We start from the raw sequence: 21,871 nt of genomic DNA on the forward strand, positions 1-21,871 counted from the left end.
GCAGCCCCCATAATACTTACATGGAAGAACAACCAGGACTCTTCCTAGAGCCGCTGACCCTCAAACTAAGGGGAAGAAGGGTCTTGTAAGAGAGGAGACCAAGAGCCCAGCGGCCCCCATAATACATGGAACAACCAGGACTCTTCCTAGAGCCACCAATCCCCAAACTAAGGTGGAGGAGAGTCTTGTAAGAGTGGAGAGCAAGAATCCAGCGGCCCCCATAACACTTACATGGAAGAACAACCAGGACTCTTCCTAGAGCTGCCGACCCCTGAACTAAGAGGAGAAGGGTCTTGTAAGAGAGGAGACCAAGAGCCCAGCGGCCCCCATAATACATGGAACAACCAGGACTCTTCCTAGAGCCACCAACCCCCAAACTAAGGTGGAGAAGGGTCTTGTAAGAGAGGAGACCAAGAACCAAGCGGCCTCCATAATACTTACATGGAAGAACAACCAGGACTCTTCCTAGAGATGCCAACCCCTGAACTAAGAGGAGAAGGGTCTTGTAAGAGAGGAGACCAAGAGCCCAGCGGCCCCCATAATACATGGAACAACCAGGACTCTTCCTAGAGCCACCAACCCCCAAACTAAGGTGGAGAAGGGTCTTGTAAGAGAGGAGACCAAGAACCAAGCGGCCTCCATAATACTTACATGGAAGAACAACCAGGACTCTTGCTAGAGCCACCGACCCACCCAAAACTAAGAAGAAAAGGGTTTTGTAGGAGAGGGGACCAAAAGCCCAGCGGCCCCCATAATACTTAGATGGAAGAACAACCAGGACTTGTCTAAAGCCGCTGACCCACCAAACTAAGGCAGAGAAGGGTCTTGTAAGAGAGGAGACCAAGAGTCCAGCGGTCCCATAATACTTACATGGAGGAACAACCGGGACTCTTCCTAGAGCTGCCGACCCACCAAACTAACGGGAGAAGGGTCTTGTAAGAGAGGAGACCAAGAGCCCGGCGGCTGCCATAACACATAGAAGAAAAACCAAGACTCTTCCTAGAGCCGCTGACCCCCAAACTAAGGGGGAGAAGTGTCTCAGTGAGAGAGGTGACCAAGAGCCCAACGGCTCCCATAATACTTACATGGCAGAACAACCAGGACTCTTCCTAGAGCTGCCGCCACTCCCCCCCCCCCCCCTTCCCCCTTAACTACGGGGGAGAAGGGTCTTGGTAAGTGGAGAGACCAAGACCCCTGTGATCACTCTGGCTGAGCTCCAAAGAGGCTGTGCGTAGATGGGAGAAACTACCAGAAGGTCAACCATCGCTGCAGCCTCCAACAATCTGGGCTTAATGGTGGAGGAGCCAGAAAGAAGCCTCTCCAATAAGACACATGAAAGCCCCCTGGACTTACCAAAAAGACCCTAAAGGCCCTCAGACAGTGAGGAATAAGATTCTTTGCTCTGACACCAAGATGGAACTTCTTGGCCTCCGAGCTTGATCTCTGGGGGAAACCAGGCGCTGCTCATCACCAGCTGAATACCATCCCTACAGTGAAGCCTGGTTGGTAAAGCATCATGTGGGTGAGGAGAGACCGGTCATGGTGGATGCAAACCAGGCACCGCTCATCACCTGCCCAATACCATCCCTACAGTGAAGCCTGGTGGTGGAGCATCATGCTGGAGGAGGGGAGATCGGTCAGGGTGGATGGAAACCAGGTGCCGCTCATCACCTGCCCAATACCATCCATACAGTGAAGCCTGGTGGTGGAACATCATGCTTGGGGAGGGTAGACCGGTCAGGGTGAATGGAAACCAGGCGTCGCCTATCATCACTGGCCCAATACCATCCATACAGTGAAGCCTGGTGGTGGAACATCATGCTGGAGGAGGGGAGATCGGTCAGGGTAGGTAGAAACCAGGTGCCGCTCATCACCGACCCAATACCATCCATACAGTGAAGCCTGGTGGTGGAACATCATGCTGGAGGAGGGGAGATCGGTCAGGGTAGGTAGAAACCAGGTGCCGCTCATCACCGACCCAATACCATCACTACAGTGAAACCTGGAGCATCCTGCTGGGATAGGAGACACTGGTCAGGGTGGATGGAAACCAGGCACCGCTTATCACCTGCCCAATACCTTCCCTACAGTGAAGCTTGGTGGTGGAGCATCATGCTAGGGTAGGGGAGACCGGTAAGTGTGGATGGAAACCAGGCCCTGCTCATCAACAGTGGCCCAATACCATCCCTACAGTGAAGCCTGGTAGAGGAGCATCAGGCTGGGGGAGGGAGACCGGTCAGGGTGGATGGAACCTAGATACTGCTCATCACCGCCCAATACCATCCCTACAGTTAAGCCATGTAATGGAGCATCATACTGAGGGAGGGGAGACCAGTCAGGGTGGGTAGAAGCCAGGCGCCGCTCATCACCGACCCGATACCATCCCTACAGTGAAACCTGGTAGTGGAGCATCATGCTAAGAGAGGAGAGACCGGTCAGGGTGGGTGAAAACCAGGCGCCGCTCATCACCTGCCCAATACCATCCCTACAGTGAAGCCGGGTGGTGGAGCATCATGTGGGGGAGGGTAGACCGGTCAGGGTGGATGGAAACCAGACACCGCTTATCACTGGCCCAATACCATCCCTATAGTAAAGCCTGGTGGTGGAGCATCATGCTGGGGGAGGGGAGACTGGTCAGGGTGGATGGAAAGCTGAATGGCGCAAAGTACAGAGATAATGACAACCTGATCCAGAGCACAAGGGACCTCAGACTGGGTAGAAGGGTCACCTTCCAACAAGACAATGACCCTAAGACCCCAGCCAAGACAACCCAGGAGTGGGGACAATTCTGTGAATGTCCTTGAGGGGTCTTGCCAGAGCCCTGAACCAAATGGGACATTTCTGGAGAGACCTGACCATGGCTGTCCACAGACGGCCCCCATCCAACCTTAATTTTATGTAATGGAAACATCGACTTGGAATTCAGAGCATATGGACAATTTCAGTGGTAAAAAGAAAAAGTGCCGGATTATCAGGTGTTCTGGATTATTGGAGGGTCTATAGAAACATACATTATGGGGCATATTTACGATGTCTTATATGCCAAAATTCTGGTGTACAAAGTTACAAGTTATAGTGCACGCCATCATTTGCTACTTTTGGCCTTTTTACAGCCTTCACCAGTGGGTGGGGCCAGGCAGCAGGGGTGTGGCCTCCCAGGCTCTTCAGCTTTGATATCATATACTCCAGGAACTAACATAAATCAGAGCTGCAACCTGTCCGAGCGGTCAGACGCCACCAGATACAACAACTCTGCGGACGGGAAATGTGGCCAAGAAGGGCTAAAATAGCTGCACTAACAGAGGTCAGACTGCTTCAGGGCTGCGCCGTCCGCATGTATCCTAGTACTCCTGCCACAGCGGGCACTGCCACACGGGATGGAGGATTCCACGGGTCTAGTGGGGGGTCAGATGGGGAGCTGAAAATGATTGATTGGAATTGCTGCAAGAATTCTGCCAATTCAAAGCTGCGGCCGCTGGCAGCGGAGCGTTCTGCCCCCGGGGAAGGCGCCCTTATATCTCAAGGGTTCTGGGGCCCCGGGCCCCTTCTTGCGGAGACGGCTCTTCGCTGGAGCTTCTTGTACTTATGTGACAACCAGCGACAATGCAGGAGGTGCTGCTGGTTGGGTCTCCCTGCTGACTTGCTGTCCACTGCCAGTTGTCAAGCGATATGATCTCTGTTGGGGCCCTTCTAACGGGGCCCTTATATTGTTTACACTGAAAGATTATCGTTCTTTTTCGCTCAGTTAAAAAAACCAGTTCAAACGCAGTCAACGAACGTTAAATCGCTCACTTTTTGTTTGGCCATTTTGTGCAGTCATTAAAAATCATCAGTGTCTAAACCAAACGATAAGTGAACGAGCCAACGATCAGTCGGTCGGACTTATACAGCGGATGTGAATAAGCCAACAATGTATCTGCCGCTATAAACGGGCTGCCCGGGCGAACCCTGACATCATTAGCTTGTTCAAACGATAAATCATTTGGTGGAAACGGACCTCTACTTGAGTTGACACGATAGAGAACAGGAAGTGTAGGAGTAGGTTGAGTTCTGCTAATTGTCTCTGCTGTTACACCTTCCTCCCCTCCGCTTTCATAGACTTCATAGTGGTGATATGAGCAGTATATCACTCATCATTATCTCTATTCTGCTCTCCACTGCTCAGTGCTTCTCTAGTGTCCTACATGATATGTCTGTGTGTTACAGACAGGGTGAGTTCACACACAATTTCGCAGCAATGTACATTACGGTGTAAGGCATCAGAGTTCTAACAAACCTCATTCACTTACAGTCTATAGTGGGGGATAGTCGTGTGCAGCTCTTCAGAGCCACGTGGGCTCTACTTGTTTCAGAAATGCTGCAGTGTCACGATGAAAGTCATTCCTTGCAGTGCAGATTGTACCATCAGAGCGCAGAACCTACATCTCTCTGCAAGGTCTGTAGATGATGACATCCCATCACTCCTGAGAGAACTGGGAATTAGATCTACAGCCTGCAGCATCCAAGTCCTATAATGGCCAGATACAATCTTACTCCGCATGTAGATGGCGGATCACTCTGAAATAAGCTGAGGAACCGTTAGTTTGTATGCCGCTTCTTGGGGTGGCTCCAGGAGGAGGATACAGCAGCTCCTCCGTTTCTATTTCCCATCATATCCACTCCTGACTTTGGCTCAAAATTGCGTTTTTTTTTTGTTTTTTTTTCAAAATAATAATAAAAACCCCCTGAAGTCTCCTTCTGGGTTAGAACTTCTTTTGTTCATTTTTTTAAAGAACAGACAGTTGGCCTATTTAAAAATCCTTAGGGCGATAGACCTCTGTATCCGAGGTACTTGTGCTTTCTACTGTTTGTTAACTTCATCCACTTGCAGGCTCCACCCTACATTCATTTCAGTATAGAGAAGAGTAGGAGATTACTTACTTCAGCCCTTTACTCTCTCCCTGCTGCTGCCAGCTACAGGAGCACATGACTAAAACAACGGGTTATTGTACCCAAATGGAGTGACAAGCTCTGTATGTATGTTCCGAGGGAACATACTAGCTAATAGTGGCCTTGTGATTGCTTGCAGCATTGCTGATGCTGCTGCAAGTATATGCTGCAGTGTGGGAGGAGGAGGTTGTTCTGTTTGATGACATCTTCTATGTCATACACTGTACTATCCAAATCTGCATCAAAGAATGGTGCATGTGCAGAAGAGCAAGCTGTTTCTGCCCACGATAGAACCAAAGGCTCCTTATGCGTTTGCCCATGGCTTAGTGCAGATTTGGGCAGGACTGCATGACACAAGAAACACTATCCATGTCCCATGACCACAGACTGACCACGAATCGGAATGCACTGTGAACAGAAGAGATGTCTGAACCGCCCACCAGACCGTCTGGTGATACTGTCCCTTTAATCAGCATGTAAATTAACCCCAATTTATTTTTCTTATTAAAACCAGATAGAAAATAAAAAGGAAAAATATAATAATTCTCTGATTGTGGAATTTGTTATTGTGTTACCTACATGAGCTGCATTTAACAGAAGTGACAGATATGACTTACAGCAGCTTCGTAGGCCATTCACACAATGTACAGGAGGAGACCAATTGGCTTGTATGGGGGACTGTTCTAGGTGTGACCTGCACAGGGAGGAGGTGAGCTGTGACTATTGTGAATGGTGGCTTCTGTGTTACCTATATATAGGTGTCTCCTCCTGTCTGTATACGGAGGGGAGGAGGTGAGCTGTGACTATTGTGAATGGTGGATCCTCTGTTATCTATATTATAGGTGTCTCCTCGCAGTGTATTCCTGTCTGTACAGGGAGGTGGAGGAGGTGAGCTATGACTGTTGTGAATGGTGGGTCCTGTGTTATCTATATATAGGTGTCTCAGTGTAATCCTGCCTGTGCAGGGAGGGGGGGGGGTGAGCTGTGACTATTGTGAATGGTGGGTCCTGTGTTATCTATATATAGGTGTCACCTCTCAGTGTAATCCTATCTGTACAGGGAGGGGAGGAGGTAAGCTGTGACTATTGTGAATGGTGGGTCCTGTGTTATCTATGTATGGGTGTCTCCTCTCAGTGTAATCCTGTCTGTACAGGGAGGGGAGGAGGTGAGCTATGACTATTGTGAATGGTGGGTCCTGTGTTATCTATATATAGGTGTGTCCTCTCAGTGTAATCCTGCCTGTACAGGGAGGGGAGGAGGTGAGCTGTGACTATTGTGAATGGTGGGTCCTGTGTTATCTATATGTAGGTGTCACCTCTCAGTGTAATCCTGCCTGTACAGGGAGGGGGGAGGTGAGCTGTGACTATTGTTAATGGTGGCTCCTGTGTTATCTATATACAGGTGTCTCCTCTCAGTGTAATCCTGTCTGTACAGGGAGGGGAGGAGGTGAGCTGTGACTATTGTGAATGGTGGGTCCTGTGTTATCTATATATAGGTGTCTCCTCTCAGTGTAATCCTGTCTGTACAGGGAGGGGGGGGAGGTTAGCTGTGACTATTGTGAATGGTGGGTCCTGTGTTATCTATATATAGGTGTCACCTCTCAGTGTAATCCTGCCTGTACAGGGAGGGGAGGAGGTGAGCTGTAACTATTGTGAATGGTGGGTCCTGTGTTATCTATATATAGGTGTCTCCTCTCAGTGTAATCTGTCTGTACAGGGAGGGGAGGAGGTGTGCTGTGACTATTGTGAATGGTGGGTCCTGTGTTATCTATATATAGGTGACTCCTCTCAGTGTAATCTGTCTGTACAGGGAGGGGAGGAGGTGAGCTGTAACATCAGAATATTAGTAGGCCTAGTGGTCACTGTGAAAACTACAGGATTTTGTAAAAATACAGAATGTGATGTAAAGTTAAAAGAAAAATCACCAAAACTAAAAAAGTAAACACATGTGATTTATAAAATAGCCCATTTTCTGATTACACAATTTATAACTGAGTTCTAAAAAGTTCTGAGGACGTTAGCCGCTAAAATACAACAGGTGGAGCGCTGCCACTGCTATTCCCTCACTGCCACTGGCTGCAGCAGCTCCAGGCTGGTGACCAGCTCTGTTTTTAAAGGGATCTTGTGGTTTTATTAATTTATTTTATTTTTTTTAATGGTTGGGCTGGTGAGAAAATGAAAAAAAAAGTTTTTAAAAAAGACTGTATACTCACCTGCCTTTCGCTGCCTCAAGACCCAACTAAGCCACTCCCACTGCTCCATCATCCTCTGTCTGTGCACAGCTGTCAGATTGGCTCTAATTGGCTGCCGTGGTCACCTAGTCAGCCAATCAGAGACTGCAGTGAACTCCTGGCATCATGGTGGCCAGCCTGAGCGCTGATGCCAGGAGTTCAGATGGTGATGCTGCTGCCTCTAATTGGACTTAGCAGTCACCTGACTAGGGGTGGCTGTCCGCAGGTGCAGAAGACGACAGGGCAGCAGGAGCGGCTTAGCTGGGTTCTTGAGGGCCGAAGACAAGTGAGGAAACGGTTTATTCTCTCCCCTGCGCAGCCTTTAAACACAAAAAAAAAAATTTCTAACCAGACGACCCCTTTAAGAACACTGGGCCAAGTATTCACTGCAGTTTCATCCCATGAGGTTACAGTGGATTCTCCAGCAGGTGAATGATATCACTTCTCTAACAGATCCCTTATAGATCACTCCCTACAGGATCACAATCATTTGTTACATCTCAAGCTAAAACAAGTGTGCGAGTTTCAGCTTCTTCTGCAGCTTATGGTACAGAACCGCAAATAAAGCAATTCCTAAAATGGCACCAATGAATAGCGCGAACTCCACGTACAAAGCGACCGCTGCGTCGGAGGTGGAGATCTGCATTCCCAGGAAGGAAACTCTTTCAGGCTCTGGGTCGCTGGGGGTCGATGACGGTCCGCTGTGCGTGGAGCTGGGTGCAGGGGCCGATGACGGTCCTGTATGCAGAGGGAGAAATACATTTTCTTATGTACAGAATAAAGGAGTAAGTATAACACTGGAGGCGTTACTTCTCGGTTGTGCCCTGCCTAGGCAATGCTTGGACCTACATAGCCGACTGCAGGCTGATGCACTTTGTAGATTCTCCTGCTAACACAGTGAACATAAAGGGATTCCATAGCAGGCTTCATTGCCTAGGCCAGATTGTGAGAAGTATATGTGCGCACAAATCACTGACACAGCCAGTATCATCCGACAGTGAGGCTCTTCTGACTTTACAACAAGGCAGACGCACATATATATATACACACACACACACACTTTACAACATAAACAAAGTTAGGGCGGCCAAGATCTACACAATTGGCTCAGCTTGTAATGACTCTAATGATTAACATATGTTAACGCCTTAAGGTGTATGCTGCTACTAGAACATGTGATTCATAAGAAGCGAAACTCAAGAGGAAGAATAGGCTCATTCTGTATTCGTTGTTCTAATAGCTAGAGATGAGCGAGCGTGTTCGCTAAGACGAATTACTCGAGCGAGTAGTGCCTTATGCGAGTACCTGCCTGCTCGTCTCTAAAGATTCGGGTGCTGGCAGGGAAGAGCCGTGAGTTGCGGGAGTGAGCAGGGGGGAGAGAGTGATCTCCCCTCCGTTCCTCCCCGCTCTTCCCCGCCGCTCCCCGCCCCCCGCCGGCACCCAAATCTTTTGAGACGAGCGGGCAGGTACTCGCATAAGGCACTACTCGCTCAAGTAATTTGCCTTAGCGAGTACACTTGCTCATCTCTACAAATAGCTCTTCTTCGAAAGGAGGGGTCAGACCCCGCTATCTCAGGACACTCCTAAAGGCCCATTTACACGGAGCAATGATCGCTCAAAAATTGCTAAAAAGCAATCGTTTGAGCGATAATCGTTGCGTCTAAACACGTGGCCATCATGCACTTTTCGTGCACTGCTAGCTGATCGTTAAAGTTAGTCCAACGTAAAAATCGTTGTGCGGTCTTATCCGGAGGTAGTGCTGATAGCATTGTTAACCAGGAAAGGCTATGTGGGAGTGTGAGCCTGCATTTAATACATACCAGTGCAAAACAGAAACATGCTAAACAGTTATATGCGAGCTACTCATTAAGAAGAAAGATATACCAATATCTATCTATCTATCTCTCTCATATTTCTCTATCTATCTAACTATCTATCTTTCATATCTATCTATCTAATCTATTTCATATCTATCTAATCTATCCCCTATCTATCTATCTCTTATCTATCTATCGATCTTCTATCTATCTATCTATCTCATATTTTTCTCTCTCATATCTATCTATCTCATATCTTTCTCTCTCATATCTATCTATCTCCCCCTATCTATCTATCTATCTATCTATCTATCTATCTATCATCTCATATCTATCTATCTATCGATCTCCTATCTATCTATCTATCTTTCTCATATCTCTCTATCTATCTCTATCTATCTATCTATCTCATAACTATCTCATATTTTTCTCTCTCCTATCTATCTACCTATCTCCTATCTCATATCTATCGATCTTCTATCTATCTATCTATCTCTCTCTCTCATATCTCTCTATCTATCTCTATCTATCTATCTATCTCATAACTATCTCATATTTTTCTCTCTCCTATCTATCTATCTCCCCCTATCTAGTTATCTATCTATCGATCTATCTATCTATCTCATACCTATCGATCTATCTATCTATCTATCTTCTATTTATCTATCGATCTTCTATCTATTTATCTCATATCTATCTATCTCCTATCTCATATCTATCTATCTCCTATCTCATATCTATCTATCTCCTATCTCATATCTATCTATCGATCTCCTATCTATCTATCTATCTATCTTTCTCATATCTCTCTATCTATCTATCTCCTATCTCATATCTATCGATCTTCTATCTATCTATCTATCTCTCTCATATCTCTCTATCTATCTATCTCATAACTATCTCATATTTTTCTCTCTCCAATCTATCTATCTATCTCCCCCTATCTATCCATCTATCTATCTCATATCTATCTATCTATCTCATATCTATCTATCTATCTCATATCTATCTATCTATCTCATATCTATCGATCTATCTCATATCTATCGATCTATCTATCTATCTCATATCTATCGATCTATCTATCTATCTCATATCTATCGATCTATCTATCTATCTCATATCTATCTATCTATCTCATATCTATCTATCTATCTCATATCTATCGATCTATCGATCTTCTATCTATTTATCTCATATTTATCTATCTCCTATCTCATATCTATCTATCGATCTCCTATCTATCTATCTCATATCTTTCTATCTATCTATTTATCTCATATCTTTCTATCTATTTATCTCCTATCTATCTCCTATCTCATATCTATCTATCTATCTATCTTCTATCTATCTCATATCTTTCTCTCTCATATCTCTCTATCTATCTCCTATCTCATATCTATCTCATATCTTTCTCTCTCCTATCTATCTATCTCTCTACCTATCTATCTAATCTATCCCCTATCTATCTCCTATCTCATATCTATCTATCGATCTTCTATCTATCTATCTATCTATCTATCTATCTATCTCAGATAGATAGATATGAGATAGATAGATATGAGATAGATAGATATGAGATAGAAAGATATGAGATAGATAGAAGATCGATAGATAGATAGATATGAGATAGGAGATAGATAGGGGATAGATTAGATAGATAGGTAGAGAGATCGATAGATAGGTATGAGATAGGAGATAGATCGATAGATAGATAAATATGAGATAGATAGATAGATATGAGATCGATAGGAGATAAATAGATAGATAGATATTTATCTATCTCATATCTATCTATCGATCTATCTCCTATCTCATATCTATCTATATACTATCTATCGATCTATCTCCTATCTCATATCTATCTATCGATCTGAGATAGGAGATATATCTATCTATCTCATATCTATCTATCTATCTCCTATCTCAGATCGATAGATAGATATGAGATAGGAGATAGATCGATAGATATGAGATAGGAGATAGATAGATAGATATTTATCTATATACTATCTATCTATCGATCTCATATCTATCTATCTATCTCCTATCTCATATCTATCTATCGATCTATCTATTTATCTCATATTTATCTATCTATCGATCTATCTCCTATCTCATACCTATCTATCGATCTCTCTACCTATCTATCTAATCTATCTCCTATCTATCTCCTATCTCATATCTATCTATCGATCTTCTATCTATCTCATATCTTTCTATCTATTTATCTCCTATCTACCTATCTCCTATCTCCTATCTATCTATCTTCTATCTATCTCATATCTTTCTCTCTCATATCTCTCTATCGATCTCCTATCTATCTATCTATCTATCTATCTATCTCATATCCTTCTATCTGTCTCTCTCTCTCATATCTTTCTATCTGTCTCTCTCTGTATCTATCTAGCTATCGATCTATCTATCTCCTATCTCATATCTATCTCATATCTTTCTCTCTCCTATCTATCTATCTCTCTACCTATCTATCTAATCTATCCCCTATCTATCTCCTATCTCATATCTATCTATCGATCTTCTATCTATCTATCTATCTATCTATCTCAGATAGATAGATATGAGATAGATAGATATGAGATAGATAGATATGAGATAGAAAGATATGAGATAGATAGAAGATCGATAGATAGATAGATATGAGATAGGAGATAGATAGGGGATAGATTAGATAGATAGGTAGAGAGATCGATAGATAGGTATGAGATAGGAGATAGATCGATAGATAGATAAATATGAGATAGATAGATAGATATGAGATCGATAGGAGATAAATAGATAGATAGATATTTATCTATCTCATATCTATCTATCGATCTATCTCCTATCTCATATCTATCTATATACTATCTATCGATCTATCTCCTATCTCATATCTATCTATATACTATCTATCGATCTATCTCCTATCTCATATCTATCTATCGATCTGAGATAGGAGATATATCTATCTATCTCATATCTATCTATCTATCTCCTATCTCAGATCGATAGATAGATATGAGATAGGAGATAGATCGATAGATATGAGATAGGAGATAGATAGATAGATATTTATCTATATACTATCTATCTATCGATCTCATATCTATCTATCTATCTCCTATCTCATATCTATCTATCGATCTATCTATTTATCTCATATTTATCTATCTATCGATCTATCTCCTATCTCATACCTATCTATCGATCTCTCTACCTATCTATCTAATCTATCTCCTATCTATCTCCTATCTCATATCTATCTATCGATCTTCTATCTATCTCATATCTTTCTATCTATTTATCTCCTATCTACCTATCTCCTATCTCCTATCTATCTATCTTCTATCTATCTCATATCTTTCTCTCTCATATCTCTCTATCGATCTCCTATCTATCTATCTATCTATCTATCTATCTCATATCCTTCTATCTGTCTCTCTCTCTCATATCTTTCTATCTGTCTCTCTCTGTATCTATCTAGCTATCGATCTATCTATCTCCTATCTCATATCTTTCTCTCTCCTATCTATCTATCTATCTATCTATCTCTCTACCTATCTATCTAATCTATCCCCTATCTATCTATCTATCTCATATTTATCTATCTCCTATCTCTTATCTCATATCTATCTATTTATCGGTCTTCTATCTATCTCCTATCTATCTATGTCATATCTATCGATCTCCTATCTATCTATCTCATATCTCTCTATCCATCTATATCCTATCTCATATCTATCTATCTATCGATCTTCTATCTATTTATCTCATATCTATCTATCTCCTATCTCATATCTCATATCTATCTATCGATCTCCTTTCTATCTATCTCATATCTTTCTATCTATCTCCTATCTATCTATCTCATATCTATCTATCGATCTTCTATCTATCTATCTCATATCTTTCTCTCTCATATCTCTCTATCTATCTATCTCTATCTATCTATCTCCTATCTCATAACTATCTCATATCTTTCTCCTATCTATCTATCTATCTATCTATCGATCTTCTGTCTATTTATCTCATATTTATCTATATCCTATCTCATATCTATCTATCTCCTATCTCATATCTATCTATCTCCTATCTCATATCTATCTATCGATCTCCTATCTATCTATCTATCTCATATCTTTCTCTCATATCTTTCTATCTATCTCTCTCTCTATCTATCTAGCTATCGATCTATCTATCTCCTATCTCATATCTATCTCATATCTTTCTCTCTCCTATCTATCTCATATCTATCTAGCTCTCTACCTATCTATCTAATCTATCCCCTATCTATCTATCTAATCTATCCCCTATCTATCTATCTATCTAATCTATCCCCTATCTATCTATCTATCTAATCTATCCCCTATCTATCTATCTATCTATCTACCTCATATTTATCTATCTCCTATCTCTTATTTCATATCTATCTATTTATCGGTCTTCTATCTATCTATCTCCTATCTATCTCTCTATCTCCTATCTCATATCTATCTATCTCCTATCTATCTCCTATCTCATATCTATCTCATATCTCTCTATCTCTCTATCTCATATCTTTCTCTCTCATATCTATCTATCTCTCATATCTATCTACCTATCTATCTCTATCTCTTATATCTATCTATCTCTCTACCTATCTATCTGTCTCATATCTCTCTATCTCATATCTATCTATCGATCTATCAATCTATCTGATCTATCCCCTATCTATCTATCTATCTCATATCTCTCTATCTATCTCCTATCTATCTATCTATCTCATATCTATCTATCGATCTCATATCTATCTAGCTAGCTCATATTTATCTATCTAACTCCTATCTCACATCTATCTATCGATCTTCTGTCTATCTATCTATCTCATATCTTTCTCTCTCATTTCTCTCTATTTATTTGTCTATCTCCTATCTCATACCTATCTATAGATCTCCTATCTATCTATCCCTCTCATATCTTTCTCTCTCATATCTCTCTATCTATCTCCTATCTCATATCTATCTATCGATCTATCTATCGATCTATCTCTATCTCTCATATCTATCTATCGATCTATCTCTATCTCTCATATCTATCTATCGATCTATCTGTCTCTCATATCTATCCATCTCCTATCTATCTATCTCATATCTCTCTATCTATCTCATATCTATTGATCTATCAATCTATCTGATCTATCCCCTATCTATCTAACTCCTATCTCATATCTATCTATCGATCTTCTATCTATCTAGCTCATATTTATCTATCTATCTCCTATCTCATATCTATCTATCGATCTTCTATCTCATATTTATCTATCTCATATCTTTCTCTCATGTCTCTCTATCTATCGATCTCCTATCTATCTATCTCATATCTTTCTCTCTCCTAGCTATCTATCTATCGATCTATCTATCTCCTATCTCATATTTTTCGCTCTCCTATCTATCTATCTCCCTCTATCTATCTATCTGTCTGTCTATCTCATATCTATCTCTCTGCCTATCTATCTAATCTATCCCCTATCTATCTATCTCCTATCTCATAGCTATCTATCGATCTCCTATCTATCTATCTCATATCTTTCTCTCTCATATCTATCTATCTATCTATCTCCTATCTCATATCTTTCTCTCTCCTATCTATCTATCTATCTATCTATCTATCTATCTATCTGTCTATCTCATATCTATCTATCTATCTATCTATCTCATATCTATCTCTCTGCCTATCTATCTAATCTATTCCCTATCTATCTATCTCCTATCTATCTATCGTTCACCTATCTCATAGCTATCTATCGATCTCCTATCTATCTATCTCATATCTATCTCTCTATCGATCTATCTATCTCATAGCTTTCTCTCTGCTATCTATCTCCCTCTATCTGTCTGTCTGTCTATCTCATATCTATCTCTCTGCCTATCTATCTAATCTATCCCCTATTTATCTATCTATCTATCTATCTATCTATCTATCTATCTATCTATCTCATATCTATCTATTTATCTCCTATCTCATATCTATCTATCTCATATCTTTCTCTCTCATATCTCTATCTATCTCTCTATCTATCTCCTATCTATCTGTCTGTCTATCTCATATCTATCTCTCTGCCCATCTATCTAATCTATCCCCTATTTATCTATCTATCTCATATCTATCTATCTATCTCATATCTTTCTCTCTCATATCTCTATCTATCTCTCTATCTATCTCCTATCTATCTATCTGTCTGTCTATCTCATATCTATCTCTCTGCCCATCTATCTAATCTATCCCCTATTTATCTATCTATCTCCTATCTCATATCTATCGATCTTCTATCTATCTATCTCCTATCTTATATCTATCTATCGATCTCCTATCTATCTATCTATCTATCTATCTCATATCTGTCTCTCTATCTCTCTCTCTCATATCTATCTATCTGTCTATCTATCTATCTCCTATCTATCTATCTATCTATCTATCTCCTATCTATCTATCTATCTCTCTCCTATCTATCTATCTATCTCTCTCCAATCTATCTATCTATCTCATATCTCTCTCTCTTTCTCTCTCTCTCATATCTCTCTCTCTTCCATCTCTCACTCTCTTCCATCTCTCACTCTCTTCCATCTTTCACTCTCTTCCATCTCTCTCACTCTCTTCCATCTCTCTCACTCTCTTCCATCTCTCTCACTCTCTCCCATCTCTCTCACTCTCTCCCATCTCACCCTCTTTTATCTATCTCTCTCTTCTATCTCTCTTCTTTCTATCTCTCTTCTCTCTCCTATTTAGCTCTCTCTCTCCTATCTAGCTCTCTCTCTTCCATCTCTCTCTCTTCCATCTCTCTCTCTTCCATCTCTCTCTCTTCCATCTCTCTCTTCCATCTCTCTCTCTTCCATCTCTCTCTCTTCCATCTCTCTCTCTTCCATCTCTCTCTCTTCCATCTCTCTCTCTTCCATCTCTCTCTCTTCCATCTCACTCTCTTCCATCTCACTCTCTTCCATCTCACTCTCTTCCATCTCACTCTCTTCCATCTCACTCTCTTCCATCTCACTCTCTTCCATCTCACTCTCTTCCATCTCACTCTTTTCTCTCTCTTCTCTCTCTCCTCTCTTCTATCTATCTCTCTCTCTCCTCTCTCTCTTTCTCTTCCTCTCCTCTCTCTCCCCTCTCCTCTCTCTCCCCTCTCTCTTCTCTCTCCCCTCTCTCTTCTCTCTCCCCTCTCTTTTATCTATCTCACTCTTCTATCTCACTCTCTTCTTTCTATCTTTCTCTCTTCTTTCTGTCTTTCTCTCTTCTTTCTCTCTCTTCTGTCTCTCTCTCTCTTCTGTCTCTCTCTCTCTTCTGTCTCTCTCTTCTGTCTCTCTCTCTCTTCTGTCTCTCTCTCTCTCTCTTCTGTCTCTCTCTCTCTTCTGTCTCTCTCTCTCTTTTTCTTCTCTCTCTTTTTTCTCTCTCTCTTTTTTCTCTCCTCTCTCTCTTTTTTCTCTCCTCTCTCTCTTTTTTCTCCCCTCTCTTTTTTCTCTCCTCTCTTTTTTCTCTCCTCTATCTCTCTTTTTTCTCTCTTCTATCTCTCTTTTTTCTCTCTTCTATCTCTCTTTTTTCTCTCTTCTATCTCTCTTTTTTCTCTCTTCTATCTCTCTTTTTTCTCTCTTCTATCTCTCTTTTTTCTCTCTTCTATCTCTCTTTTTTCTCTCTTCTATCTCTCTTTTTTCTCTCTTCTATCTCTCTTTTTTCTCTCTTCTATCTCTCTTTTTTCTGTCTCTTCTATCTGTCTCTTATCTATCTCTCTCTCTTTTATCTATCTCTCTCTTCTATCTCTCTCTCTTCTATCTCTCTCTCTTCTATCTCTCTCTCCTATCTCCCTTTCTCTCTCTCTTCTATCTCCCTTTCTCTCTCTCTTCTCTCTCCCTCTCTCTCTTCTCTCTCTCTTTCTCTCTTCTCTCTCTCTTTCTCTCTCCCTCTCTCTCTTCTCTCTCCCTTTCTCTCTTCCTCTCTCCCTCTCTCTCTTCTCTTCTATCTCCCCCTCTCTCTCTTTAATCCTTCTCTCTCTTTTATCTCTCTCTTTTATCTCTTTCTTTTATCTCTTTCTCTTATCTCTCTCTCTCTTTCTTTTATCTCTCTCTCTTTCTTTTAGCTCTCTCTCTTTTAGCTCTCTCTCTCTTATCTCTCTTTTATCTCTTTCTTTCTTCTCTTTCTTTCTTTTATCTCTCTCTCTCGTTTATCTCTCTCTCTCTCGTTTATCTCTCACTCTCTCGTTTATCTCTCTCTCTCTCTCGTTTATCTCTCTCTCTCTCTCGTTTATCTCTCTCTCTCTCTCGTTTCTCTCTCTCTCTCTCTCTCTCTCGTTTATCTCTCTCTCTCTCGTTTATCTCTCTCTCTCTCTCTCGTTTATCTCTCTCTCTCTCTCGTTTATCTCTCTCTCTCTCTCTCGTTTATATCTCTCTCTCTCTCTCGTTTATATCTCTCTCTCTCGTTTATATCTCTCTCTCGTTTATATCTCTCTCTCGTTTATCTCTCTCTCTCGTTTATATCTCTCTCTCGTTTATATCTCTCTCTCTCGTTTATATCTCTCTCTCTCGTTTATCTCTCTCTCTCTCGTTTATATCTCTCTCTCTCGTTTATATCTCTCTCTCGTTTATATCTCTCTCTCGTTTATCTCTCTCTCGTTTATCTCTCTCTCTCGTTTATCTCTCTCTCTCTCGTTTATCTCTCTCTCTCTCGTTTATCTCTCTCTCTCTCTCTCGTTTCTCTCTCTCTTGTTTATCTCTCTCTCTCTCTCTCTCGTTTATCTCTCTCTCTCTCTCGTTTATCTCTCTCTCTCTCTCGTTTATCTCTCTCTCTCTCTCGTTTATCTCTCTCTCTCTCTCGTTTATCTCTCTCTCTCTCTCGTTTATCTCTCTCTCTCTCTCGTTTATCTCTCTCTCTCTCTCGTTTATCTCTCTCTCTCTTGTTTATCTCTCTCTCTCTCGTTTATCTCTCTCTCTCGTTTATCTCTCTCTCTCGTTTATCTCTCTCTCTCGTTTATCTCTCTCTCGTTTATCTCTCTCTCTCTCTCTCGTTTATCTCTCTCTCTCTCTCTCGTTTATCTCTCTCTCTCTCTCGTTTATCTCTCTCTCTCTCGTTTATCTCTCTCTCTCTCTCTCTCGTTTATCTCTCTCTCTCTCTCTCTCGTTTATCTCTCTCTCGTTTCTCTCTCTCTCTCGTTTATCTCTCTCTCTCTCTCGTTTATCTCTCTCTCGTTTCTCTCTCTCTCTCGTTTATCTCTCTCTCTCTCTCGTTTATCTCTCTCTCTCTCGTTTATCTCTCTCTCTCTCTCTCTCTCGTTTATCTCTCTCTCTCTCTCTCGTTTCTCTCTCTCTCGTTTCTCTCTCTCTCTCGTTTATCTCTCTCTCTCTCGTTTATCTCTCTCTCTCTCGTTTATCTCTCTCTCTCGTTTATCTCTCTCTCGTTTATCTCTCTCTCTCGTTTATCTCTCTCTCGTTTATCTCTCTCTCGTTTATCTCTCTCTCGTTTATCTCTCTCTCTCTCTCGTTTATCTCTCTCTCGTTTATCTCTCTCTCTCTCTCTCGTTTATCTCTCTTTCTCTCTCCCGTTTATCTCTCTCTCTCTCTCGTTTATATCTCTCTCTCTCTCTCTCGTTTATCTCTCTCGTTTATCTCTCTCTCTCGTTTATCTCTCTCTCTCTCGTTTATCTCTCTCTCTCTCGTTTATCTCTCTCTCGTTTATCTCTCTCTCTCTCTCGTTTATCTCTCTCTCTCTCTCGTTTATCTCTCTCTCGTTTATCTCTCTCTCTCTCTCTCGTTTATCTCTCTCTCTCTCTCTCTCTCTCGTTTATCTCTCTCTCTCTCGTTTATCTCTCTCTCTCTCTCTCGTTTATCTCTCTCGTTTGTCTCTCTCTCGTTTGTCTCTCTCTCGTTTATCTCTCTCTCGTTTATCTCTCTCTCGTTTATCTCTCTCTCGTTTATCTCTCTCTCTCTCGTTTATCTCTCTCTCTCTCTCTCGTTTATCTCTCTCTCTCTCTCGTTTATCTCTCTCTCTCGTTTATCTCTCTCTCTCTCTCTCTCGTTTATCTCTCTCTCTCTCTCTCTCGTTTATCTCTCTCTCTCTCTCGTTTATCTCTCTCTCTCTCTCGTTTATCTCTCTCTCTCTCTCGTTTATCTCTCTCTCTCGTTTATCTCTCTCTCTCGTTTATCTCTCTCTCTCTCTCTCTCTCTCTCGTTTATCTCTCTCTCTCTCGTTTATCTCTCTCTCTCTCGTTTATCTCTCTCTCTCTCTCGTTTATCTCTCTCTCTCTCTCTCGTTTATCTCTCTCTCTCTCGTTTATCTCTCTCTCTCTCTCTCCTTTATCTCTCTCGTTTATCTCTCTCTCTCTCTCTCGTTTATCTCTCTCTCTCGTTTATCTCTCCCTCTCTCTCTCTCGTTTATCTCTCTCTCGTTTATCTCTCTCTCGTTTATCTCTCTCTCTCGTTTATCTCTCTCTCGTTTATCTCTCTCTCTCTCTCTCGTTTATCTCTCTCTCTCTCTCGTTTATCTCTCTCTCTCTCTCTCGTTTATCTCTCTCTCTCTCTCTCGTTTATCTCTCTCTCTCTCTCTCGTTTATCTCTCTCTCTCTCGTTTATCTCTCTCTCTCTCTCTCTCTCGTTTATCTCTCTCTCTCTCTCTCTCTCTCGTTTATCTCTCTCTCTCTCTCTCGTTTATCTCTCTCTCTCTCGTTTATCTCTCTCTCTCTCGTTTATCTCTCTCTCTCGTTTATCTCTCTCTCTCTCTCGTTTATCTCTCTCTCTCTCTCTCGTTTATCTCTCTCTCTCTCTCTCGTTTATCTCTCTCTCTCTCTCTCTCGTTTATCTCTCTCTCTCTCTCTCGTTTATCTCTCTCTCTCTCTCTCGTTTATCTCTCTCTCTCGTTTATCTCTCTCTCGTTTATCTCTCTCTCTCTCGTTTATCTCTCTCTCTCTCGCTCGTTTATCTCTCTCTCGCTCGTTTATCTCTCTCTCTCGCTCGTTTATCTCTCTCTCTCGCTCGTTTATCTCTCTCTCTCGCTCGTTTATCTCTCTCTCTCTCTCGTTTATCTCTCTCTCTCTCTCGTTTATCTCTCTCTCTCTCTCGTTTATCTCTCTCTCTCTCTCTCTCTCGTTTATCTCTCTCTCGTTTATCTCTCTCTCTCTCTCGTTTATCTCTCACTATCTGTCTCCCCCTCCCCCTATAGTCACAACAATCTGGCGTTCCCTTACCTTCAGGGTCGGGCTGGAGGCAGGGGTGAGGGCCATCTTTTGGGTCTGGAAATCCGTTGCACTGAATGAGTTGCTTGTAGTACTTGGTGGACTCTTTGGGGATGCGAGTCAGATTGGGATCTGTGTAGTTGGTGTAATACAAACCAAAGCGCTCGGCGTATCCTGCTGCCCACTCTAAATTATCCATGAGGGACCAAGCTGTGTACCCACGTAGATCCACCCCGTCGTACTTGACAGCTGTTGAGATGGAAGTACGGTCTTGCGTTAAGTTGGTTTAGCCCAAAATCTGCCTATTCCATCATTTCTGTCAGCATTTAATAATCAATTCACACAGTACAGTAGGTGCAGTAATGGGGACCAATCGATATGCAAATATTTAAATTTATGTTAATTTATACAAATAATAAAAATGACCCTTCCTGTTAAAAAAAAAAAAAATCAATCTACTTTTGTGTCCTCGACTCGCAGAACGGGCCTGGAAAAGAAAACTACTTCTGGACCCAATGCTGCCGAAGTCACCTGCACCTGTATGGGGTGCGATGCCCAAACAACCCCAGCTGAAACAGGAAGATTGCCGGGTCTGGCTGCTTGGAGGACATTGCCAGACCGTACACCTGACGGTGTGCAAAGTTGTACACTTAGTAGTATTTTACAGGTTATATATCTACACTACAATACTTGACTTTAAGAAGTTTGGAAGGGATATCAACTGATGATATGGAGGGGGAGGAGCCATAGGGTGATCTGCAGCGTATGCTATATGTTTACAGACCGACCAGAGGAAAAGCAAAACAGAACCGGCCAGAAATGAAAGCTTGTGTCCCTACTGGAGGAAAAGGTGCAAAGTCTTCAGGAGAGAATAACAGAGTAGAGGAAAAAGAGGTGCAGCAAGAAATGACTACCCACAAAAAACAGAGGAGAAAGAGGTGCAGCAAGAAATGACTCTACCCACAAAGAACAGAGGAGAAAGAGGTACAGCAAGAAATGACTCTACCCACAAAGACCAGAGGAGAAAGAGATACAACAAGAAATGACTCTACCCACAAAGAGCAGAGGAGAAAGAGATACAGCAAGAAATGACTCTACCCACAAAGAGCAGAGGAGAAAGAGGTACAGCAAGAAATGACTCTACCCACAAAGAACAGAGGAGAAAGAGGTACAGCAAGAAATGACTCTACCCACAAAGAGCAGAGGAGAAAGAGGTACAGCAAGAAATGACTCTGCCCACAAAGAGCAGAGGAGAAAGAGGTACAGCAAGAAATGACTCTACCCACAAAGAGCAGAGGAGAAAGAGGTACAGCAAGAAATGACTCTACCCACAAAGAGCAGAGGAGAAAGAGGTACAGCAAGAAATGACTCTACCCACAAAGACCAGAGGAGAAAGAGATACAACAAGAAATGACTCTACCCACAAAGAGCAGAGGAGAAAGAGGTACAGCAAGAAATGACTCTACCCACAAAGAACAGAGGAGAAAGAGGTACAGCAAGAAATGACTCTACCCACAAAGAACAGAGGAGAAAGAGGGACAGCAAGAAATGACTCTACCCACAAAGAACAGAGGAGAAAGAGGTACAGCAAGAAATGACTCTACCCACAAAGAGCAGAGGAGAAAGAGGTCCAGCAAGAAATGACTCTACCCACAAAGAGCAGAGGAGAAAGAGATACAACAAGAAATGACTCTACCCACAAAG

The 21,871-nt window shown here is 42.0% G+C and overlaps 1 protein-coding gene across 1 annotated transcript in view; it reads right to left on the reverse strand.

Annotated features, from left to right (window-relative positions):
• Nucleotides 1-6,685: 6,685 nt before the first annotated feature.
• LCT (lactase) overlaps nucleotides 6,686-21,871 on the reverse strand; it is a 110,136-nt gene continuing 94,950 nt past the window's right edge. The window contains exons 16-17 of the mRNA XM_066577325.1: nucleotides 20,180-20,416; nucleotides 6,686-7,897 (exon numbers count right to left, since the gene is read on the reverse strand). Coding sequence (XP_066433422.1) covers nucleotides 7,665-7,897; nucleotides 20,180-20,416 — 470 coding nt within the window. The 3' untranslated portion in view covers nucleotides 6,686-7,664. The remainder of the gene's footprint in view (nucleotides 7,898-20,179; nucleotides 20,417-21,871) is intronic.

Source organism: Eleutherodactylus coqui, chromosome 8 (genome assembly GCF_035609145.1).
Source record: "Eleutherodactylus coqui strain aEleCoq1 chromosome 8, aEleCoq1.hap1, whole genome shotgun sequence".
In the NCBI taxonomy this organism is placed as follows: Eukaryota; Metazoa; Chordata; class Amphibia; order Anura; family Eleutherodactylidae; genus Eleutherodactylus; species Eleutherodactylus coqui.